This window comes from Salvelinus alpinus, chromosome 23, assembly GCF_045679555.1.
Source record: "Salvelinus alpinus chromosome 23, SLU_Salpinus.1, whole genome shotgun sequence".
Lineage (NCBI taxonomy): Eukaryota > Metazoa > Chordata > Actinopteri > Salmoniformes > Salmonidae > Salvelinus > Salvelinus alpinus.
Window position 1 is genome coordinate 34251754 of NC_092108.1, and position 25627 is coordinate 34277380.

The 25627-nt window shown below is 42.2% G+C and overlaps 1 protein-coding gene and 1 non-coding gene across 2 annotated transcripts; both read left to right on the top strand.

The window, feature by feature from the left end:
- Positions 1-13694: 13694 nt before the first annotated feature.
- Positions 13695-23738, top strand: gtpbp4 (GTP binding protein 4). The gene is made up of 17 exons (XM_071362045.1): positions 13695-13865; positions 14188-14358; positions 14448-14551; positions 14656-14792; positions 14932-15032; positions 17213-17305; positions 17634-17825; positions 20762-20827; positions 20963-21052; positions 21172-21282; positions 21440-21517; positions 21681-21732; positions 21853-21953; positions 22161-22358; positions 22460-22525; positions 22629-22778; positions 23037-23738. The coding sequence occupies exons 1-17, from the start codon at positions 13818-13820 to the stop codon at positions 23187-23189; spliced, it is 1911 nt and encodes a 636-aa protein (XP_071218146.1). The 5' UTR covers positions 13695-13817; the 3' UTR covers positions 23190-23738.
- Positions 18062-18243, top strand: LOC139551418 (small nucleolar RNA SNORA81). Its single transcript, XR_011670284.1, has one exon. It is a non-coding gene; the product is annotated as a small nucleolar RNA SNORA81 (small nucleolar RNA).
- Positions 23739-25627: the final 1889 nt, after the last annotated feature.

Here is a 25627-nt window from a genome sequence, read left to right on the forward strand (position 1 = left end):
AAATTGTCACAGACTCTAGCCACCCAAGTTATACACTGCTTTTCTGCTACCGCACAGCAAGCAGGTACCGGAGTGCCAAGTCTGGGACCAAAAGGTTCCTGAACAGCTTCTACCCCCAAACCGTAAGACTGCTGAACATTTAATCAAATAGCTACCCGGACTATTTTCATTGACACACACACGTGCATATTGACGCCACATACACACTCTCACATAGACACTCTCTCGTACTCTTCACAAACGTTGCTGCTACTCTGTTTATCTATCCTGATTGCCTTGTCACTTTCCCCCTACCTACTGTACATGTACACATTAGTCTACACCTGTTGTATTCGGCGCATGTGACAAATAACATTTGATTTGATTAGACTGCATAATTGCATTGGGGGCATACAGTACATACCGGTATGCACTGTACAGCCTTATCTATTGTATGGAGTGGGCACCCATGAAATGGGGTATCAGCCAACTCAGTGACATCCACAGATTACATTTCTGTAGAGTTTACACAAATATTAGCATCATAGCTCTTATTGAAAGACTTTGACTGTGGGAAATCACCTCCATTGTCAGTCTATTGTGTGTATTGGACATTCATATTGGATTATACAGCCTTGCCTATGGAGTGTGAGTAACAGGGTTAGAAATGTCCCTGTTGAGTTGTCGTCACTAGTTACCAAAGCCACAAAGTCATAATTATGGCTAAACCCTGCCTATTTCTACAATCTTTTTTGTTAAAATCTGATTTTAAACCTAACCTTAACAACTCTGCTAAATTAAATTAAATCAAGTTTATTGGTCGCTTATACACAGATTTGCAGATATTGTTGTAGGTGCAGTGAAATGCTTGGGTTTCTGGCTCCAATAGTACAGTAAAACCTAGCAATAAAAAAACTATACAAACGTAATTCATAAACATAAAAAAATAAGTTAAATAGGATGAGCCATGACGAGAATACATTATATACATACAGTTGAAGTTGGAAGTTTACATACACTTAGGTTGGAGTCATTAAAACTCGTTTTTTAACCACTCCACAAATTTCTTGTTAACAAACTATAGTTTTGGCAAGTCGGTTAGGACATCTACTTTGTGCATGACACAAGTCATTTTTCCAACAATTATTTCACTTATAATTCACTGTATCACAATTCCATTGGATCAGAAGTGTACATACACTAAGTTGACTGTGTCTTTAAACAGCTTGGAACATTCCAGAAAATTATGTCATGGCTTTCGAAGCTTCTATTAGGCTAATTGACATCATTTGAGTCAATTGGAGGTGTATCTGTGGATGTATTTCAAGGCCTACCTTCAAACTCTGTGCCTCTTTGCTTGACATCATGGGAAAATCAAAAGAAATCAGCCAAAACCTCAGAAAATGTAACAACATCTCAAGACATCAGTCAGGAAGTTAAAGCTTGGTTGCAAATGTGTCTTCCAAATGGACAATGACCCAAAGTATACTTCCAAAGTTGTGGCAAAATGGCTTAAGGACAACAAAGTCAAGGTATTGGAGTGGCCATCACAAAGCCCTGACCCCAATCCTATGGAAAATTTGTGGGCAGAACTGAAAAAGCGTGTGCGAGCAAGGAGGCCTACAATCCTGACTCAGTTACACCAGCTCTGTCAGGAGGAATGGGCCAAAATTCACCCAACTTATTGTGGGAAGTTTGTGGAAGGCTACCCGAAACATTTGACCCAAGTTAAACAATTTAAAGGCAAGAAATAAAAGCTGAAATAAATCATTCTCTCTACTATTATTCTGACATTTCACATTCTTAAAATAAAGTGGTGATCCTAACTGACCTAAGACAGGGCATTTTTACTAGGATTGAATGTCAGAAATGGTGAAAAACTGAGTTTAGATGTATTTGGCTAAGGTGTATGTAAGCTTCCGACTTCAACTGTACATACAGTAGTTACTGTTCTACCCGGCTACCACCCGGTTGGAGAGGTTATTTTCATGGCCCACTCTGCTGTTCATCAGCAAACTTGATGATTGCGTTTGAGTCGTGCGTGGCCACGCAGTCAGGGGTGAACAGGGAGTACAAGAGTGGGCTGAGCATGAACCCCTGTGGGGCCCCGTGTTGAGGATCAGTGTGGTGGAAAAGTTGTTGCCTACCTTCACCACTTGGGGTCGGCCAATCAGGAAATAGTCTGCTTACATAGTCATAGACAGCTTTCAACATCGAGATGGAAGTTTATGGATGCAAGATGGTTGTACCAACCTTGGTAGTAGAAGGTCAACATGATGAACTGATACAGGGCACCAACGTGATCAAGCACATCTTTCGTGAGTCAAAACAATGTGGCAACTTCTGGAAAGCAGTTTCAGCTCCCTGCTCCAAATGACGACCCTGAATCTGAGCAGTTCTTACCCATGTTGGCTGGACTGAACCACTGGAGAGAAGAGAACATCTCTGACAAGATTGGCACAGTGAGGTGTATCTCAGCTGTTTGTCTTGAGCCTGGCCGTGAGTATCTGGTTTGGGGAAAGCTACCGAAGACTACTGCTGGATCTCCTGGCAGCAGTGTGATGACCGAGTCTACCACGTCCCGCTCAGCACCACGGGGGATCATGATGGCGAGGATTGTTACGCTTCTGTGGGGAGACAGATGGGTCCCGCTGAAGCTGGTCAACACGTCTGGCCGTCCTGTGTGGCTGACGCACAACACAAAGCTTGCCGACGTCTTCCCATGTTTAGCAATGGAGAACATATAGGATGCCGACCCAGAACAGAGTGCGGTTCTCAGCTGTCCTCAAGCCACGTCTGATGCTGCTGAGACAGACCACATGAGAGATACATGTTCTACTGAAGAGAAGCTGAAACTGTTTGGATTGAGCTCCTTAGACATCAGCTCCTGTGATGTGTCTGAGAAGTGCAAGAGCTAGCTGGCCGACCTAGTAGTGCGCTATGAGAACATCTTCTCACATCATCATCTCGATTGTGGAGAGACAAAATGGTTTGTACACAGAATCAACCTGACTGATAACAGACCGTTCTGGCTCCTGTTCCGAAGAGGGCCTCCAAGTCAATACCAGAAGCTGTGCCAGGTTCTGTGTGAGATGGAGGAAAAAGATCTCATCTGAAAATCAATGAGCGAGTATGAATCTCCTCTGGTGCTCGTCTGGAAGAAAAATTGAGACCTCTGTGTCTGTTGCAGACTTCTTTGCCCTCGACAAGAACACGGCCTTGGAATGCTTTGAAATGGACTTCAGAAGGTTTCATACTCACATCATGAAGTTGGCCCCCAAGAAATGATTCTTTCTCAGGAAGTCTAGTAAGTTTCTCGGACACATCATTTACGAGAATGGTGTATCTACAGATCCAAGCAAAGTTGGCGGCATCTCGAAGATGAGCAGCACTGATCTGATGGTGTGACTCCTTCACAGAAACGAATAAGGTCATTCCTTGCCATGATAAACTACTACTAACACTTTGTGACAAGTTTCTCCACCATTGCCAGACCTCTCTTCTCAATGTTGACTGGTCCGAAGACAAAACCCAAGGGTCGCCAGAAGGTCAAGCACTTGTCACAGTGTCGAAAGTTGAGTGCCGCAGATTGGACCCCTGAGCAGGAACAGGCCTTCAAAAAGCTGAAGACGTCTCTAGTAGACACAGTGGTCTTGGCGCACCCTGATTTATCCTGTATGTTCATGTTGTCAACTTTGACATCAAGTATGTGCCAGGTTCTCAGAATGTGGTTGCTGAAGCTTTGAGTCGAGTGCCCTTCGTTAAAGGTGTCGGCCACAGACTGCTCCACGAGCCCTACGAGAACCTCTTCAGCGACATCCAAGCAGTGTCAAGCGCCAAAGACCAAGACACCTTCAGTTGGTCCAGCAATCTCAGACAAACCCAGACGTGCAAGCTCATAGAGAACTCCTAAGTTAGTCTACATGTGCTCTCAGTCCATGGCAGCGGATGATGTGTCAGCCATCCTTCAGTCACACAATGAGTGGGAATCTGGAGCCAGAACATTGTGCTGTGGAAATGGTGCATCAACTACCTCAACTGATACCTACCTCCTGGTAAAGACACCTTACCTGCCGACTCGGAGAAGGAGTGTCGTGATAAGCAGCTCAATGACAGGACCCTCTCTCGTGTGCTGTGTTTATGTGGAGAGATGCCGTAGGCCCTCTAGAAGAGCAAGAGAATCAGTCACAGTCGTCAGATACTTGAAAAGCTGGGAGAAGCTTGTTGTCAGTAACGGAATACCATACAGAGCCTCACAAGATCAGATTTTAAAGACCAAGCAGTTCCAGTACGTCGTTCCTCAGTCTCTCAAAGCATAAATCCTGAAGGGTGTCGATGATCATGCCAGTCATCAGGGCCAGTCCAGAAACCTTAGCTTAGCTAGACAGAGATTATTCTGGCTGCACCTTGACAGAGATGCTAGGGACAATATCCGTGGTTGCCATCATTGCATCGTCAGCAAAACAGTTGAGCCTGAAGGCAGGGCCCCCCTGGAAAGTAGCACCTCTACTAGGCTGCTACAGCTAGTTTGCATCAACTTTTGGTCATCCAAAGATTCAAGTAACAAGTCCATCGAGGTGTTGGTGGTAACGAACCACTTTACAAGGATGGCTCAACCGTTCGCCTGCAAAGACCAATCAGTTAAGCAAGTGGCAAGAATCCAGTAAGACAGCTACTTCTGTGTGTATGGATTTCCTGAGAAAATTCATAGTGACCAAGGAGAAAGCTTTGAAAGTCAACTGGTCAGCTTGCTACTCAGAGCCTCCAGTGAGAGGAAGTTGCAAAATCAAATCAAACATATTTATAAAGCCCTTTTTACATCAGCAGATGTCACAAAGTGCTTATATAGAACCCCAGCCTAAAACCCCAACAGCAAGCAATGCAGATGTAGAAGCACGACCACATTACATCCTTTGGGAAATGGCAGTGTGGAGCGCTTCAGTCGGACACTGGGAAACATGATCCAAGCTCCTGCACTTGACACCAAGCAAGACTGGTCAAGATGCTTACAAACACTGACATTCATCTACAACTGCACTAGCCATGAGACGACAGGGTACAACCCCTTCTACTTGATGTATGGAAGGATCCCTCATCTGCTGGTAGATGTGCTCTTCAGAAACATCCTGAATGGCCCAGCTGTGACCAGTTACAACAATTACGTGGGGTCGCTCTCCAAGGATCTGAAGGAAGCTATGGTGATAGCTCAGGAACATGCTGCAAAAGAACAGAACACACTGAGATCTACAACAGAAAGGTCAAGAGGCCCACCCTAGAAGTCAGCGTTCGAGTACTGTTGGCGAACAAGAAGAAAAGAGGCAAGAAGAAAGTAGTGGATAAATGGGAATTAACAGTCTACACAGTGGCAGACAAAAATGCTGAGACACACACGTATTGGATTTGCAACGCAGCCACTGGACAAGAAAAGGTGGTCCATTGAAACCTGCTCATGCTGGTCAACTTCCTTCCAGTGAATGATGAAAGTGCAGCTTCATGCCAGTCTTATCCATGTCCGTTGACCTGGCTGCAAGTTCCGGTGCTAATGAAGTGATCGCGAATCCGGTATCAGACATGGGACAAGAAAGTAACTTACCTGAAGAAGAGAATGGAGAATCCTTACCTGGCATGGAGCAGGATGAGTCTGTACATGATGTCACACAAGGAGAACCTGATCATAAAGAGGAAAGAGGAGAACCTGCTTTAGGAGGAGAGGGTGAATTCTATTCCTGAAAGAGGGAGAGATAATTCCTTACCTGACCCGGAGCCTGTGGACTCTGAAAGATGAACTTGAGAATGTATCACACAGCTGCCAAGCGGAGGATTGTTGTCTATCACTTGTTTAATAATAATAATAATAAAAAAGTAGTGTTCCAAGCCTTTAGAGATTAGGCAAGACTAGGGTTTTTTAGTTACACAGGATCTTTCAGTAAACATCCCAGTTTCTTTTTTTTAATGTGGGCATTTGGGCAGGACCAGTAGTACACAGTGTGAATAGGTTGTGTGGGGTGTAGAAAGGCATCCTACAGCCAGAAGTGGGTGACCTTTACCATATGGTTGAGACATAATGTGGTACTGTAGTTCTATGGTTACATCCTGGTCTTTGCGCTCTCCAGCTTAGGTATTTGACCATTGCTGGACGTATGTATTGTGCAGCAAGCTGTCCCTTGTATTTTTATATGTTTTTGATAAATAACTTGTAAAACCCTTATGTACTATAATCGTTGTCCATGTTAGCATGTATTGTGATGGTTTATTTGGACTTATTTCAAGTAAATGTAAATGTATGGACATTTAGCATTTAATCTCAGTCTCATTGTAACATGTAGCTATATTAAATTGTAGATTTTGTTACGTCATTGAGAACAATATTATATGTTTATTATTGTATCTCATTGTAAGTTTATTTTACCATTGCTGGAAATCCTGTGTCAAAACTGCAGTTTCCAAGATATTTCACCATGACACAGTGTGTGGTTGTTTCTTTCCAGTGTGTCCCCAGAAATAAAGCAATCCGGAGTGAGAAAAAAAACCCTCATGTGTCCTGTCTCAGTCCATTTGGCCATCGTTACATGTGCACCCATGAAATGGGGTATCAGCTTACTCAGTGACACCCACAATTAGCGTCACAGCGCTTATTGTAGGACTTCAAGGCCTACTTTCCACTTTGCTTGACATCATGGGAAAATCAAAAGACCTCAGAAAAAAATGGTAGACTTCCACAAGTCTGGTTCATCCTTGTGAGCAATTTCCAAACGCCTGAAGGTACCATGTTCATCTGTACAAACAATAGTACGCAAGTATAAACACCATGGGACCACGCAGCCGTCATACCGCTCAGGAAGGAGACGCGTTCTGTCTCCTAGAGATGAACGTACTTTGGTGCGAAAAGTGCAAATCAAATCCCAGAACAACAGCAAATGACCTTGTAAAGATGCTGGAGGAAACAGGTACAAAAATACCTATATCCACAGTAAAACGAGTCCTATATCGACATAACCTGAAAGGCCGCTCAGCAAGGAAGAAGCCACTGCTCCAAAACCGCCATAAAAAGACAGACTACGGTTTGCAACTGCACATGGGGACAAAGATTGTACTTTTTATGTGTATGTAAACTTCTGACTTCAACTGTATTCTCATTCACCCCTTTAGATTTGTGTGTATTAGGTAGTTGTTGGGGAATTGTTAGATTACTTGTTAGATATTACTTCACTGTCGGAACTAGAAGCACAAGCATTTTGCTACACTCGCATTAACATCTGCTAACCATTTGTATGTGACAAATAATAAAATAAATTATTCCACCATTTGTATCCTGTTTGATCAGTAGCATTGAGGGACTTTTATTTTGAAGGCAAGCTGCAAATTCCACTATTGTGGCTAATCTTTATTGTGGCTAGCTTCACACAGGTGCATTTTCCTTTCCTTTTCGGAGTACAGTGACCATTGAACTCAAAGCTGTCACACAAGAAAGGAACTCCCGCCTCCTACCACAATAAACAGGCTCCTCAGTTGGTCGAAACTCACATTGGCTCACGGATCCACTCGTGATCAATATTGTGGGTGTGTATCTGAGGCCACGTGTGAATTGCTTGATTTTAGGGTTTGTACCTCACAATAAGGTTTTTGGACTTTATGAAAGATGTACACAATCTTGTTAAAAAATATATAGTCTAATGTATTGGTAATAAAGTAATATAATAATTAATAACAGGACCCTATTAATTATTATATTTTTTATTTATTTAACTAGGAAAGTCAGTTATGAACAAATTATTATTTATGATGACCGCCTACATCGACGCTGGACCAATTGTGCGCCGCCCTATGGGACTCCAAATCACTACCGGTTGTGATACGGCCTGTATGAATGAGGTTATTGTTGTGTAGGTTTGGGTGGTTGTTAAGTGTCTTCAACAACTGTCAGTATGGTTTCAATAACAATTATTATACCGGACATGCCTATGTTTTATGTGACATGTTGTTACACATTCCCAACCTTACATATACACAATGTATGTAAGTTGATGCTTAGACTTTTTATTTATCCCTAATTTTACCAGGTAAATTGACTGAACACATTCTCATTTACAGCAACAACCTGGGGAGTAGTTACAGGGGATGAATGAGACAATTATAAGCTGGGGATGATTAGGTGACCATGATGGTATGAGGGCCAGATTGGGAATTTGCCAGGACACCCCGACTACTACTTGTAGTGCCATAGAATCTTTAGTAACCACAGAGTCAGGACACCAGTTAAATGTCCTATCCAAATAACAGCACCCTACACAGGGCAATGTCCCTAATCACTGCCCTGGGGTATTGGGATATTTTTTATTATTATTTTTAGACCAGAGGAAAGTGTGCTTCCAACTGGCCCTCCAACACCACTTCCAGCAGCATCTAGTCTCCCATCCATGGACTGACCAGGGTCAACCTTGCTTAGCTTCAGAAGCAAGCCAGCAGTGGGATGCAGGGTGGTATGCTGCTGGCTACAGGGTGGTATGCTGCTGGATGTTAGGTGGTATGCTGCTGGATGCAGGGTGGTATGCTGCTGGATGCAAGGTGGTATGCTGCTGGCTATTATGAAATTATCTGATTAGGAATTAGATAATGACCAAAAAGTCAATATAAGCAGTATGTGCGAAGTATGATTTCACAAACGGACACAATTGACATTTGAGTACAGGCTCTCCCAGAAACATGGTTAAATGGTTCTGTCTCTGATAAAGACATTGAAGTAAATTATTATAATGTATTTAGATGTGACAGATTGCAGAAAGGGGGGGGGGGTGGCCATATTATGTAAAATATAATTTCATTGCACCCCACATGCCCATTGTTGTGGGAAGCTGCTATAGACCACCAAGTGCTAACAGTATCTGGATAATGTGTGTGAAATGCTTGATAATGTATGCGATATCAACAGAGAAGTATTTTTTCTGGCTGATTTAAATATTGACTGGATAGACGGAAATCTGTCTTTTAAAAATGTATATTGATGAGTTACTGTAGTTAAAAATGGGCTTATTTTATAGTAGAAAGCAGATTATTCAGTCGATGTTCCTACCGATCCTAGACTGTCGATATCATCTATGTGAATGCAGCTACCACTTAATTAAAGCCATTAGATATTGCGCTATATTACAGGTTACAGGTTTAGTACTCATCAACCAGAAAGTTGGTTGGCTCTCTGATGTCACATAGGTTGATACATTGGTACGATTTCATTTATAAAACCCTTTTACAAAAACTTCCACTGTACCTAACATCATTACTAACCTTTAGACATAAGAGTTACCACGCCCAGTCTCAGAGATGATTAACTCTGGAAATTCCTTGCGTCTACTGAGTTAGGTAAATTTCCTTCTCATTTTTTTGCACCATATTTGTAGAACACGCTTCAAAATGTTCTTAAATTTGATGTTTTGGTGACTTTAGGCAATTCAGTACCTTATTACTGATTAATGTGTTTGTTTTTTATGACCGTGTTTTCTTTCTGTCTGCATTTTGTATTTATATTTTGATGTGTGTATTTCTATCATTTCTGTAATTCAGGGCTCATCTGTAAAAGAGACCTTGGTCTCAGTATGACTCACTGATAAAAAAAGGTTAAATAAAAATAAATAAATGTGCATTATATAGCACACATAAACATCAGTGGTTCCATCAGCGCCCTGAAGTTGTGGGAGGATGATATGAAGCCAATACACTGCAGTATTCTAACATGAGGACCCAGAGGGAATTGACAGTCAGCCTAGCCTGTCTTTGTTATCTCAAATCAAATAAAAGTTAATTGGTCACTTACACATATTTGCAGATGTTAAGGCAGGTGCTGCGAAATGCTTGTGTTTCTAGCTCCAACAGTGCAGTAATAATATATAATATATGCAGTAATAATACCTTGTCTGCTTGAATTATTCAGGTTTAATATACTGTGTAGATGCAAACTGCCAGTGCTTTCTTCAATACTTTTCTATGGGAAGTTTACATACACCTTAGCCAAATACATTTAAACTCACATTTAATCCTGACATTTAATCCTAGTAAAAAGTCCCTGTTTTAGGTCAGTTAGGATCACCACTTTATTTTAAGAATGTGAAATGTCAGAATAATAGTAGAGAGAATGATTTATTTCAGCTTTTATTTCTTTCATCGGTCTATAAAAAAGTGGTCAGATGAAGCAGATGCTAAACTACAGGACTGTTTTGCTATCACAGACTGGAACGTGTTCCGGGATTCTTCCGACGGCATTGAGGAGTACACCACATCAGTCCCTGGCTTTATCAATAAGTGCATCGAGGACGTCATCCCCACAGTGACTGTACGTACATACCCCAACCAGAAGCCATGGATTACAGGCAACATTCGCACTGAGCTAAAGGGTAGAGCTGCCGCTTTCAAGGTGCGGGACTCTAACCCGGAAGCTTACAAGAAATCCCTCTATGCCCTGTGACGAACCATCAAACAGGCAAAGCGTCAATACAGGGCTAAGATTGAATCATACTACACCGGCTCCGACGCTCGTCGGATGTGGCAGGGCTTGCAAACTATTACAGACTACAAAGGGAAGCACAGCCCCGAGCTGGCCAGTGACATGAGCCTACCAGACGAGCTAAATCACTTCTATGCTCGCTTCGAGGTAAGCAACACTGAGGCATGCATGAGAGCATCAGCTGTTCCGGGCGACTGTGTGATCACGCACTCCGTAGCCGACGTGAGTAAGACCTTTAAACAGGTCAACATACACAAGGCTGCGGGGCCAGACGGATTACCAGGACGTGTGCTCCGGGCACAGGGACTAAGGTGTCTTCACTGACATTTTCAACATGTCCCTGATTGAGTCTGTAATACCAACATGTTTCAAGCAGACCACCATAGTCCCTGTGCCCACCTGGACAAAAGGAACACTTATGTGAGAATGCTATTCATTGACTACAGCTCAGCGTTCAACACCATAGTACCCTCAAAGCTCATCACTAAGCTAAGGATCCTGGGACGAAACACCTCCCTCTGCAACTGGATCCTGGACTTCCTGACGTGCCGCCCCCAGGTGGTGAGGGTAGGTAGCAACACATCTGCCACGCTGATCCTCAACACTGGAGCTCCCCAGGGCTGCGTGCTCAGTCCCCTCCTGTACTCCCTGTTCACCCATGACTGCATGGCCAGGCACGACTCCAACACCATCATTAAGTTTACAGACGACACAACAGTGGTAGGCCTGATCACCGACAACGATGAGACAGCCTATAGGGAGGAGGTCAGAGACCTGGCCGTGTGGTGCCAGAATAACAACCTATCCCTCAACGTAACCAAGACTAAGGAGATGATTGTGGACTACAGGAAAAGGAGGACCGAGCACGCCCCTATTCTCATCGACTGGGCTGTAGTGGAGCAGGTTGAGAGCTTCAAGTTCCTTGCTGTCCACATCACCAACAAACTAGAATGGTCCAAACACACCAAGACATTCATGAAGAGAGCACGACAAAGCCTATTCCCCCTCAGGACCCTAAAAATATTTGGCATGGGTCCTGAGATCCTCAAAAGGTTCTACAGCTGCAACATCGAGAGCATCCTGACTGGTTGCATCACTGTCTGGTACGGCAATTGCTCGGCCTCTGACCGCAAGGCACAACAGAGGGTAGTGCGTACGGCCCAGTGCATCACTGGGACTAAGCGGCCTGCCATCCAGGACCTCTACACCAGGCGGTGTCAGAGGAAGGCCCTAATAATTGTCAAAGACCCCAGCCACCCCAGTCATAGACTGTTCTCTCTACTACCGCATGGCAAGCGGTACCGAAGTGCCAAGTCTATGACTAAAAGGCTTCTCAACAGTTTTTACCCCCAAGTCAAAAGGACCACTTGAACAGGTAATCAAATTGGTACCTGGACTATTTGCATTGTTTTCCCCCCCAACCCCTCTTTTTACGCTGCTGCTACTCTCTGTTTATCATATATGCATAGTCACTTTAACTATACATTCATGTACATACTACCTCAATTGGGCCGACCAACCAGTGCTCCCGCACATTGGCTAACCGGGCTATCTGCATTGTGTCCCGCCACCCGCCACCCACCACCCACCAATCCCTCTTTTACGTTACTGCTACTCTCTGTTCATTATATATGCATAGTCACTTTAACCATATCTACATGTACATACTACCTCAATCAGCCTGACTAACCGGTGTCTGTATGTAGCCTCGCTACTTTTATAGCCTAGCTACTGTATATAGCCTGTCTTTTTACTGTTGTTTTATTTCTTTACCTACCTATTGTTCACCTAATACCTTTTTTCGCACTATTTTTTTGAAAAATACCTGTTGTATTCGGCGCACGTGACAAATAAACTTTGATTTGATTTGATTTCATCACATTCCCAGTGGGTCAGAAGTTTACATACACTCAATTAGTATTTGGTAACATTGTCTTTAAATTGTTTAACTTGGGTCAAACGTTTAGGGTAGCCTTCCACAAGCTTCCCACAATAAGTTGGGTGAATTTTGGCCCATTCCTCCTGACAGAGCTGGTGTATCTGCGTCAGGTATGTAGGCCTCCTTCCTCACATAATGCCTTTTCAGTTCTGCCCACAAATGTTCTATAGGTTTGAGGTCAGGGCTTTGTGACGTGGCCACTCCAATACCTTCACTTTGTTGTCCTTAAGCCATTTTTCCACAACTTCGGAAATATGCTTGGGGTCATTGTCCATTTGGAACACCCATTTACGACCAAGCTTTAACTTCCTGACTGATGTCTTGAGATGTTGCTTCAATATATCCACATAGTTTTCCTCCTCATGATGCCATCTATTTTGTGAAGTGCACCAGTCCCTCCTGCAGCAAAGCACCCCCACAACATGATGCTGCCACCCCCGTGCTTCACGGTTGGGATGGTGTTCTTCGGGCTTGCAAGTTTTTCCGAAGAACATAACGATGGTCATTATGGCCAAACAGTTACATTTTTGTTTCATCAGACCAGAGGACATTTCTCCAAAAAGTATGATCTTTGTCCCCATGTGCAGTTGCAAACCGTAGTCTGGCTTTTTATGGCGGTTTTGGAGCAGTGGCTTCTTCCTTGCTGAGCGGCCTTTCAGGTTATGTCGATACATGAGTTGTTTTACTGTGGATATAGATACTTTTGTACCTGTTTCCTCCAGCAACTTCACAATGTCCTTTGCTGTTGTTCTGGGATTGATTTGCACTTTTCACACCAAAGTACATTCATCTCTAGGAGACAGAGATGATGGCTGCGTGGTCCCATGGTGTTTATACTTGCGTACTATTGTTTGAACCAGACTTGTGGAGGTCTACAATTTGTTTTCTGAGGTCTTGACTGATTTCTTTTGATTTTCCCATGATGTTAAGCAAAGAGGCACTGAGTTTGAAGGTAGGCCTTGGAATTTCCAAGTTGTTTAAAGGCACAGTCAACTTAGTGTATGTAAACTTCTGACCCACTGGAATTGTAAAACAGTGAATTATAAGTGAAATATTCTGTCTGTAAACAATTGTTGTAAAAATGACTTGTGTCATGTACAAAGTAGATGTCCTAACCGACTTGCCAAAACTATAGTTTGTTAACAAGAAATTTGTGGAGTGGTTGAAAAACAAGTTTTAATGACTCCAACCTAAGTGTATGTAAACTTTCGACTTCAACTGTATATAATTTTTGCATCCCTGACTTCATATGAGCACTAGAGGGCAGTGTAAAGAAAAGCGCGCAGATGTATTTTCTCACGTGGAGTTCCTCTTGATGAAACAGCTTCACTTCCTCATCGTTGTTGTTTAGATCCGGTTCGGTCCTTTCCGCTTGCAGTCAGTGGACAAACGTGCTCCGAAAAAATGGCACTTTATAATTTTAAGAAGATTATGGTGGTTCCCACCTCAAAGGTACGTTTTTACACGTTTTACAAGTTGTTGATGTGTCTCTCCGGAAAATACCGACTCTAAATACTGAAAACATTGTTTATCTGGTTGGAATTAAATGTCTGCTTCTAGAGAGAGACACGTGTTGTGTTTGGGAAGGGAGAGAAAAGCCACGCATGACATTTCTTATTTTTGGGGGTCAACAGTATACATACAAATGCGTGTCTAGCGATGTGAATTGTTTGTAATTGTAAAACACATAGTATTGACAAGTACGTTTTTGATTACATTGTCCTCGTTCAATGTGCTGATTGCCGTTCCATTGCCGTCCCAATGTATTTCACAGGAATTCATTGACATCACTTTATCGAAAACCCAAAGGAAGACTCCGACAGTAGTACACAAGCATTATCAAATTCACCGCATCAGGCATTTCTACATGCGCAAGGTGAAATTCACCCAACAGAACTATCATGACCGGCTCTCCCAGATTTTGACAGACTTCCCCAAATTGGACGTAAGTAATGTTATTGCTTTGAAAGTCTTGTAAAATTCACAAACTACCAAGTTCCACTTTGTGCTAATGAATAATATGGTCTTCCACAGGATATCCATCCTTTCTATGCAGATTTGATGAATGTCTTGTATGACAAAGACCATTACAAGTTGGCTTTGGGACAGATCAACATCGCAAAGAATTTGATTGACAAGTATGAAGCTTACTTTTCCCACTTCTTTTTTTTTTGTTGCTTACACTGATCATATATGTTGGTCAATTTGGAGCGGAAACCATTCAAATGTGTTCTTGTTGCAGTGTTTCCAAAGACTATGTTCGACTGATGAAGTATGGTGATTCCCTGTACCGCTGTAAACAATTGAAGCGCGCTGCTCTGGGTCGAATGTGCACCATCATGAAGCGACAGAAGCAAAGCTTGGAATACCTGGAACAAGGCAATCTTTTAGTTATTTACTTCGTTTGATGAAAGGCAATGTATGCGTGCCTGTAAATGGCTCCGGTGCACATATACTAAAGACATTAGCCTCCAGCTGTCATTTTTATGTTGTTAACATTTTGTTCTTGTTTTTACAGTGCGCCAGCATCTTTCCCGTTTACCAACGATTGATCCCAACACTCGGACTCTACTGCTTTGTGGATATCCTAATGTGGGCAAGTCTAGTTTCATCAACAAGGTATGCATTCCTGTTGTTGTTGTTCTTTGTCAGTTCAATGGTTGGTAGAACCTTTAGAGTGCTCAAATAACATTGTATTGCTCACATGCGCAGAATACAGCAGGTGTAGACTTTACAGTGAAATCCATACTTACGAGCCCATTCCCAACAATGCAGATTTAACTCAGACAATTATTTGCGAAATAAAAAAAGCCAATAGTAACACAAAAACAATAACAAGGCTATATTCAAAGAGTACCAGTACCGAGTCAATGTGCAGGGGTACAAGGTAATTGAGGTAATACTGTATGTACATGTGGGTAGGGGTAAAAGTGACTAGGCAATCAGGATATATAATAAACAGAGTAGCAGCAGCATGTTTGTGTTGTAGTTTTAGTGTAGTATGTGTGGGTAGAGTCTAGTGAGTGTGCATAGAGCCAGTGCAAGAGAGTGCAAAACAATTAAGATAAATAAATTATAAAGGGTGTCACTGTAAATAATCCGGGTAGCCAATCGATTAACCTCTCTTGGGTACGTGAGACGTTAGCGTCCCACCTCTTCAACAGCCAGTGAAACTGCTGGGCGCCAAATTTAAATACAGAAATACTCATTATAAAAATTCAGAAAACAAAATATATTTTACATAGGTTTAAAGATTAACTTCTTGTGAATCCAACCACGGTGTCAGATAAATAAATAAAAACTGCTTTACGGCGAAAGCATACCTTACGATTATTTGAGAACATAGCCCAGTGGACAAATCATTACAAACAGTAACCAGCCAAGTAGAAGAGTTACACAAGTCAGAAATAGAGATAAAATTAATCCCTTACCTTTGATGATCTTCACATGGTTGCACTCAGCAGACATTCATTTACTCAATAAATTTTCCTTTTGTACGATAGTCTCTTTATATCCAAAAACCTCAGTTTTGTTCGTGTTTTCTTCAGTAATCCACACGCTCAAACGCAGTCAAAACACAGACAAAAAATCAAAATTGTATCCGTAAAGTTCATAGAAACATTTCAAATGATGTTTATATTCAATCCTCGGGTTGTTTTTAGCCTAAATCAACCGGACAATAACGTCGTCAATATAAAATGTAAACAAGAAAGGCACTCTCTCGGTCTTGCGCATGAAAAAGCTCTGTGACACTTAAGGGCCACGCATTCAGACTGCTCTTATTTCCTAATTTTTCAGAATACAAGCCTGAAACAATTTCTAAAGACCGTTGACATCTAGTTTGAGCCTGTGGACATAGGAACTGCAATTTGAGTCCTAAGTCAATGGATACTGTAATGGCATTGAATAGAAAATGACAAAACCCCCAAAAAACTACTTCCCGGATGGATTTTTCTCCGGTTTTCGCCTGCCAAATCAGTTCTGTTACACTCACATACACTATTTTAACAGTTTTGGAAACTTTAGAGTGTTTTCTATCCAAATCTACCAGTTATATGCATATTATATCTTCTGGGCCCGAGAAGCAGGCAGTTTAATTTGGGCATGCTTTTCATCCAAAATTCTGAATGCTGCCCCCTACCCTAGAGAAGTTAACTGTTCAGCAGTCTGATGGCTGGAGCCTTTTGGTCCCAGACTTGGCGCTCCGGTACCACTTGCCGTGCAGTAGCAGAGAGAACAGTCTATGACTTGGGGGGCTGGAGTCTTTGACTATTTTTAGGGCCTTCCTCTGACATTGCCTGGTACAGAGGCCTATATTTGTCCTATATCCCAGCCCCCGTCCCCGCAGGAGGCCTTGGGTGGCAGGGAGTTAAGCCCCAGTGATGTACTGGGCCTCATGCACTACCCTCTGTAGCGCCAAGCAGTTGTCATACCAAGCGGTGATGCAGCCAGTCAAGATGCTCTCAATGGTGCAGCTGTAGAACTTTGAGGATCTGATGGGCCATGCCGAATCCATTAGTTTGGTGTATTTTTAAATCAAGTTTAAGCACCCATTGTTAGAGCCATTGCACTATGTTTCTTGTCTGCATTGCTGCACAATGTATCAATCTTAGTTGGGTTGTTGTTGTAAATAATGTTGTCAATGACTTCCCTGGTAAAATAATGGCAACTAGAAATAAATGGGTTGAGGTTAATTTGAACATCTTGTTTACATATGCAGAACGTGGATAAAATGTGTCATACAAAACATTTTAGTAGTGTGAGAAAAGAGTTCAGCTTCGTCATCATGTCTTCCCCAGGTCACCAGAGCTGATGTTGAAGTCCAGCCCTACGCCTTCACCACCAAGTCCTTGTTCGTCGGCCACATGGATTACAAATACCTTCGTTGGCAGGTAAGATGGCCTTTATGCACTTACACGCCAGCTATCTCTAGCTGGAATAGATTGGAACTGTTATATATTTGATATTCATACACTTTTCCGCCAGATTGTACTTGGTAGGAAACTAGATCACAACACAGATACATCAAGTACCCTTTGTAGGTCTGTGATGAGAAATCATGCACCACGCTGAACATGTGATGGATAACCCCTACCACAATATCTGAGACCTTCAATAAAGTAGTCTAGGTAGTGTTCGTTTCTCTCTCAATCACGAGTTGTCGAATATGATTAACACCTGGACCATTTAATGTGTATTGCTAACTCCATATGGCCGTAGGTGGTTGACACCCCAGGGATCTTGGACCACCCTTTGGAGGAGAGGAACACCATTGAGATGCAGGCCATCACAGCCCTGGCCCATCTGCGTTCTGCCGTGCTCTACGTGATGGACGTCTCCGAGCAGTGTGGCCAAACCCTGGAGCAGCAGCTCGAGCTCTTCAACAACATCCGGCCCCTCTTTGCCAACAAGGTCAGAGGTCATGTGTTATGGAGGCACTATTGATTATTTTTTGAGGCTGCATCACAAATGACACACTACTCCCTTTATAGTGCATTACTTTTGACCAGGGTCCATAGGACTGGTCAAAAGTAGTGGATTGTATAAGGAATAGGGTGCCTATACAGACCATGTTTTATGGAAGCAGCATTGTCGATAGTTGTAAGCTTGTGAGTTAGTCAACAGCTTGGTCAAAAGTCAAAACCTTTCCCTTCTTTTAAAGCACCCTGCTAAAATTGTGGGGGTGAAGCCTTTGGGCTTGGCTCTTGCGGCCATGTAAGCATGGGTACACCAAGGAAGGATAGAACAGGCCCAGGATCGCAAGTGAGGCTAGGACGAACCTCTTTCTTAATGTCCAGTGTCTTTTGTCTCAAGGCTCTGTGCTACATTATTTCTCTGAAACGGGCAAGGCATGTAAAAAAAAAAAAACGGGGGAAAAAACCTTTCGACCCCTATAGAATTCTGGAATGCTGCTTTAGATTACTGATTAGTAATTTAAGATGAAACAAATTTTCTCACACAGCTCAAAAACAAATAACAACTGACAATTACAAGTTAACGTAGTTTTAAAGAGCACAGCCTCTTATTTAATGACACAACATTCATGTCAATAGGGATAACACTCATTTTGTCTTCTATTGTGTATAGACACTATCAGAAAACGATTAACACTCAACACAACAAAAAAACCTTGAGTATTTCAATTGTAGTAAATCTGACTAAATTACTCACTCAAAATGTACCAAGTTTAATATATTATACTTATAAATATTATTTTCATATAAATAAAAATATGATCTAAAATGTGGCCAGAGGACAATTCAGAAGTATTTCAAAACCTACACAGAGTAGGCTATTTGATTGACAACTATTCTTACTTCTGTAACATTGTAAAAATGCAGACAACTGTTCATATTCACACAAAAAAGAATGTGGGTAACCTCTCAATAAGATTTAGTACAGACCAGGCCTGACACAAAATATAGAAATAGTAGCATACTTTGACAACAATTCAGTGAATGCAACAAGTATTATTCAATATTATATAAAAAAATAAAAAAATCACCTTTATTTAACTAGGCAAGTCAGGTAGGAACAAATTCTTATTTACGTTGACGGCCTAACCCGGACGACGCTTGGCCAGTTGTGCGCCGCCCTATGGGACTCCCAATCACGGCCTGACGTGAAGCCTGGATTTGAACCAGGGACTGTAGTGGCGCCTCTTGCACTGAGACGCAGTGCCTAAGACCGCCGCGCCACTCGGGAGCCGCCAGATGGAGACAAATAAAGAGCGAAGATACAAAACGCAACAAACTTCGTAGACAATAAAAGATTTGTTGGACATTCATATTTCACACGGTCACTTTAGTGTTTTCATTTAGCCTACAACGTCATGGAACTTCTGGAAGCACAGCCCCATAGAGCACCCAAAGGAGGTTTCTACACATCTCCCACTCTTTACCCTGCGTCCACTCTGGATGCACACCACATACCCTCTTGCGCCCTTCAAAGTTAACCTGCTTTCAAATGAGTTACAACTCGGTCCACATGCCTTGGTTCCACACTCTTGGCTCCCCACTTCCTGCAATATCACAAAGGGAATGCACAAGCTGCATTTTGAATGCCTTCAGGGACCAGCACCTGCGGTTTCTGGGAAGAGGCCTTTGCAGGGTCCCCCACACAATGTACGCATTTATGATGGCAATGTTGAGCATCCCTCAAAACACATACTTCCACCATTTTCTGCCTGTGTGTCCAACATTGTAATAGCTCCTCAGTTGGTGAAGATGGTCAACCCCTATAGGAACAGAGTAACGGAGGGAGGGAGGGTAACAAATAAGATAATTGTGGTCAATTGTCCACCGGTCTAAAGTCCATTGCTCGTGTTTCTTCTTCTTATTGATGTCCTTTAGTAGTTTCTTTGCAGCAATTCGACCATGAAGGCCTGATTCATGCAGTCTATGAATATATCCTCCTCGCAAACATGACAAACCATGAACTAATCCCAACAGATAAACACATTACTCTAGCCTTTGTTTCGGTGGCTAATTAGTTGGTTGTCTGTACTGCTAGCTAGGGAAAGTGACAGCTGAGGTTGATACTTCGTGAGCGCAGCCCACATTTACCGCTACTCACAACATTTCTTGTCTGACAGACTAACTATACTGAACACAAATATAAATGCAACAATTTCAACAGTCTTACTGAGTTACAGTTCACAAAAGAAAATCGGTCAATTGAAATTGCTCTAATCTAGTGGATCATGGATTTCACATGACCGGGTAAGGGCAACAGTTTTCTGGCAACAGCTCTGGTGGACATTCCTGCCGTCAGCATGCCAATTGCATGCTCCCTCAATTGCACATTTAAGTGGCCTTTCATTATGCCCAGCACAAGGTGCACTTGTGTAATGACTATGCTGTTTAATTAGCTTCTTGATATGCCACACCTGTCATTTTGTTCAGTATAGTTAGCTAGCTAACTATAGCAAGCATCTTGACTATATACAGCTAAACCCTGCAGCTTGAGCCCGAGAGCAATCATTTGAGTACCACCGCTGATGTGTCCGCCTGTATCAACCAAGTTATCATGACAGGACTTGCTAATCTGAGAGCTATTCCCCAAGTTTCACAGCATCAAACATCGACAACACCAAACATACATCTGCTGTTTACTTATTTCACTCACCTCGACATCATCGCTTTTCAAAGTGCAAGGACTGGTCCGAATCCGTATCACCAACCAACATAGATACAGCTTCTTTCACAGTGAAAAGTCGTGTCCACTTCTGTGCTGTCATTTTGAGTAGTGGCGTTTAAAAAATAAAAAAACGTTAAAGTCAAATGACGGCCTACACTGTTTCTGGTTTCACTCAAATATGATGTTATTGTATTTTTTCCCCCCTCTAGCCGTTGCTCATTGTGGCAAACAAGTGTGATGTCAAGAAGATCAGTGAACTCACTGAAGAAGACCAGGTTTGTAGTTTTTTTTTCATGTTCGTTAATATATTCTCTATATTTACTTTGGCTGTATGTTTCGCCCCAGTTTACTTTGTCATCCTCTTCCAAGATGGGACTTGCTTGTCAGGGTTTCCTACTTTGTTTCCTCAGAAAATCTTTGCTGACCTTACTGCAGAGGGCATCTCTGTCATTGAAACCAGCACTTTGACTGAGGAGGGAGTGATGACTGTGAAAACAGAAGTGAGCAGTCTAGTCCACTCTTCTGATTACTAACAATTTGCTAGTAGCACATTTTAAAAACATAATTTTTTTATTTGTTTTTTAAATCTATAAATAACTAGTATTTTCTTCAATTTCAGGCCTGTGACAAACTTCTGGCCCATCGTGTCGATGGCAAAATGAAGGGCAAGAAGGTGCATGATGTGCTCAACAGATTGCATTTAGCAGTGCCTGCGAAGAGGGACGAGAAGGTAGGCTAAACACTACTCTCTGTGGAAGTGTACGTCTTTCCACACTTAGTTGTTTGCAAGTCATAAGCATGATTTTGGTCATGTTAAAAAAAAAATGTTTATATACATTTTGAATGTGAACAGGTGAAATTGAGTTGTCCTGTTTTCTCAACACTAGGCGAGACCACCGTTCATTCCGGAGGGAGCGAGGATTGGCAGGAAAACAATGGAGGTGGATGCACCCAAACGCAAAACGGTAGAGCCACACTAATAATAGTAACAGTTGTGGAAGGATTATCTTGGAAGAGCCTTGGATGTAATCCGTGTGGGTTATGTTGTGGTAAACATGCATTGTAAAGATCTAGCTGTCTTACTAAGTATTATTTCATGAATTACCAATTTCTATCATTGATTTACAGGAAAGAGATCTGGAGGTGGAGATGGGAGATGATTATGTCCTGGACCTACAGAGTATGTATATTGACGTTGTCATCAACTTTATAAAAAGCTTGTCTAAAAGGATATTGTGTACATGGTTATCAGAACTTATTTGGTCCATTTTCTCTAATACTTGATATTTCCTCTTTTCAGAATATTGGGATCTGATGAATCAAGATGAGAAATATGATGTGATTCCTGAAATATGGGAGGGTCACAACATTGCAGATTATATCGACCCTGAAATCATGAAGGTGAGTAGGGGGGGGTGAAACCACTGATCTTGGTGACCATAGTTATTGTTGATCCGTATGGATAGGATGTACAGTTCTGCCACTATAGCTGCCAACATGGACTGAAAAGGGATAATTGACAAGAATGGGAATGCCTTTCTAGTGATTTCATGGAATCGTAGACTTAAATGGATGCCTTTTCCTGACATCTCTCTCATGCCCATACAGAACCTGGAGGATCTGGAGAAGGAGGAGGAGCTGAAGGTGAAGGCAGGGGAGTACGAGACTGATGAGGAAAGCGAGGACGAGGAGATGCAGGAGATCCGTCAGCTGGCCAAACAGATCAAAGAGAAGAGGAAGCTGATGATCGTTTGCTCCAAAGACAAGGATGTGCATGGCCCCAGACTACCCAGAACTGTCAAGAAGGTGACATGGACATCTTGTTTATATGCATAGAACTTTTAAAGTTCATCTTGTTTTATTTTCGGTCTTACTAATCACTGGGCCAAAATGTTAAACATTTACAGGTTGAAAGAAAAACCCTGGAGAAGGAAATGGGAGACCTTGGTCTGGACATGACTGGCAAAGATGGCGTAAGTTGCTTTTCATTTAGTTCTGTGTAAGTCAAGTACAATGTCTTAATACAAGCTACAGACCAGATACTATATTGACACATTACTGTTCATGTCCTTTCAGAGCCACTATGCAGTGAATGCCCGTAGATCCCGGAGCGTTGGCATTGCCAAGAAGCGTAAGCGTGAAGCGTCTGTAGTTCCCACCTCTCGAACCCGCAGCCAGAGTGCCTCTCGTCTTCCACGCGACCAATCTGGTGTTCGCGATCCTAAGGTATGTGATGTAGGCTACGCTAGATTTCCCTGTCATCAGGTGAAATGGTTTGTGTTAAAAATATGCACAATGCATATTGGGGGTTAGTGTTAGTCCCTTGGTTTAAAGAAACATATGTTATGAAGATTGAGTTTGTCTGAAGTGGAACCCTATTATTGGCCCTGGTCAAAGTAGTGCTCTATATATGGATAAGAGTTCCATTTGGGACGCAACCTGTGTTTTGCTGAGGATTTACTTAAAGTATGTTTTCCTGTATAGATGGCGAAACATGCCAAGAAGTTGATGAAGAACCAACAGAAGGACATGAACCGCCAGGGGAAGAAGGGAGAGGCAGACAGACATGTATTTGACCTCAAGCCAAAACATCTTTTCTCTGGCAAGAGGAAGTCCGGAACCAACGATCACAGATAAAGGCATCGATCGATGCGGTTTACTTTTTTCAGTCTAGTCCAGCTTCTGTATCAATTGTATACTCTTTCCTCTGGAATAAAACTGAACATAATTCAGGAAACGGCAAACATTATCATTCATTATATTGATGTATTGAGTGACACGGACGTGTCATTTCTGGTTTTGAAAAGCTGCAGCTGTGCAGTGGAGCACAAACATCAAATCTGACAAGGTATCAGCAAGCAATGAGATGTTGGTGGATTTTAGTGGTAGTTCAACTTGTCACTTACGTTAACACCCATAGTCATAGCTTCCAATCGCTGTGGCTACCAATTGATATACTAAAAGCTCAAATAGCATTCGAGTAAAGTGTACTTGATTTGTAAACTTTCATTGGAACGTCTTGCCTTAACTCCTGGAATTTAATACAAAGTGTATTTCTTTGGTGTTGCTAGAAACATAAATAACATGAAGCTGCATGCACCGTAACAGTTAAGCCCTCTCACTAAATGTGAGTTTCTTCTACAGTGTACACTGAAGTGGGGGAACTGATTAAATGCTAAATTGAAATTTGTCTCTGGTGCTTTATTAACATCAAATATACTGAATACTTTAATATTGATCTTGTCCTGCCTGTTTATTAAATAGTGTGATCGAAAGATATAATAAATGATGTACCAGTTCAGGAAATATTAGGAAACTGGAAAATATTGTGTGATGCACTCAATGGGCCTGTTCTAAAGTGGGATGTTAAATCATAGCTTGGTCAACAACTAGAATCAGAGATCTGTATATAATGACCAGATGCTCATGACTCCATCCTAACAATGAGGTTGTTTGTTTATCTGGCTGGTTTATCCCGGGGGGAGGAGTTTGGATCGGGTGAACCAGGTGCCCCGCTCTGGCCAAGTCTGCTAAAAACAAAAGTGAGAAGCATGTGGAGTGATGAGTAGGATTCTGTTTTCACATGCAAAAGTGATTGCTTTTGATAAAAACTAGTGCTGAGCGATTAGTGCTTTTTGAGATGGGTTTCGACTACGAAAAATTGTGATTCTACAAGGCAGAGTAAAAGTTAATACATGCCCCATGATGGTAGTGACTGCCCATGACTGCTTATCACTTATTAACCATCGGTTATTCACATTACTTTAGGCCTGTTTTAATAAAATATTTCAGTTGTGTATATTACATTTGTTTTATTTGATGACTATTTCATTCCAAATCATCTGATCTCTATAGAGCTGCTGTCTGACGAAATCACATTTTGTAGTTCTATGTAAGGCATACTTTGACTGAATACCAATACCTCGCAAAGCAACTGCTCTATGTATCCCCTCTTGATCACACAAAAATCAGGCGTAAAAGAAACCGACCGGACAAGTAGCTGCACAATGGATTATGGTCATTGTAGTTAGTTCAGCGCAGAAAACATGATAATTATGTAGAACATTGGCCAGTTGGAAACTACACTGAACAAAAATATAAATGCAACATGTAAAGTGTTGGTCCCATGTTTCATGAGCTGAAACAAAAGATTACAGAAATGTTCCATGCACACACATTTGTTTACATCCCTGTTAGTGAGCATTTCTCCTTTGCCAAGATAGTCCATTCACCTGACAGGTGTGACATCAAGAAGCTGATTAAACAGCATGATCATTACACGGGTCCACCTTGTGCTGGGGGCAATAAAAGGCCACTAAAATGTACAGTTTTGTCACAACACAATGCTACAGATGTCTCAAGTTTTGAGGGAGCGTTCAATTGGCATGCTGACTGCAGGAATGTCCACCAGATCTGTTGCCAGAGAATTGAATGTTCATTTCTCTACCATAAGCCATAAATGTTGTTTTAGAGAATTTGGCAGTACTTCCAACCGACCTCACAACCGCAGACCACGTGTATGGTGTCGTGTGGGCGAGCGGTTTGCTGATGTCAAAGTTGTGAACAGAGTGCCCCATGGTGGCAGTGCGGTTATGGTATGGGCAGGCATAAGCTACGGACAACAAACACAATTGCATTTTATCGATGGAAATTTGAATGCAAAGAGATGTCGTGACAATGGTCCTGAGGCGCATTGTCATGCCATTCATTTGCTGTCATCGCCTCGTGTTTCAGCATGATAATGCATGGCCCCATGTCACAAGGATCTGTACACAATTCCTGGAAGTTGAAAATTACCCAGTTCAACCATGACCTGCATACTCACCATACATGTCACCCAGTGAGCATGTTTGGGATGCTCTGAATCAACGTTTGCGACAGCGTGTTCCAGTTCCCGCCAATATCCAGCCACTTCGCACAGCCATTGAAGAGGAGTGGGACAACATTCCACAGGCCACAATCAACAGCTGGATCAACTCTATGCGAAGGAGCTGTGTCGCGCTGTATGAGGCAAATGGTGGTCACACCAGACATTGGCTGGTTTTCTGATCCACGCCCTTAACTTTTTTTTTGTA

What these genes read in the sequence shown, in the direction of transcription:
- gtpbp4 (XM_071362045.1), top strand. Translation starts at nt 13,818, where the DNA reads ATGGCACTTTATAATTTTAAGAAGATTATGGTGGTTCCCACCTCAAAG. An exon ending in GGCCCCTCTTTGCCAACAAG is followed by an intron (nt 17,826 to 20,761) that starts GTCAGAGGTCAT and finishes TCCCCCCTCTAG; the next exon opens with CCGTTGCTCATTGTGGCAAA. An exon ending in TACCCAGAACTGTCAAGAAG is followed by an intron (nt 22,359 to 22,459) that starts GTGACATGGACA and finishes AAACATTTACAG; the next exon opens with GTTGAAAGAAAAACCCTGGA.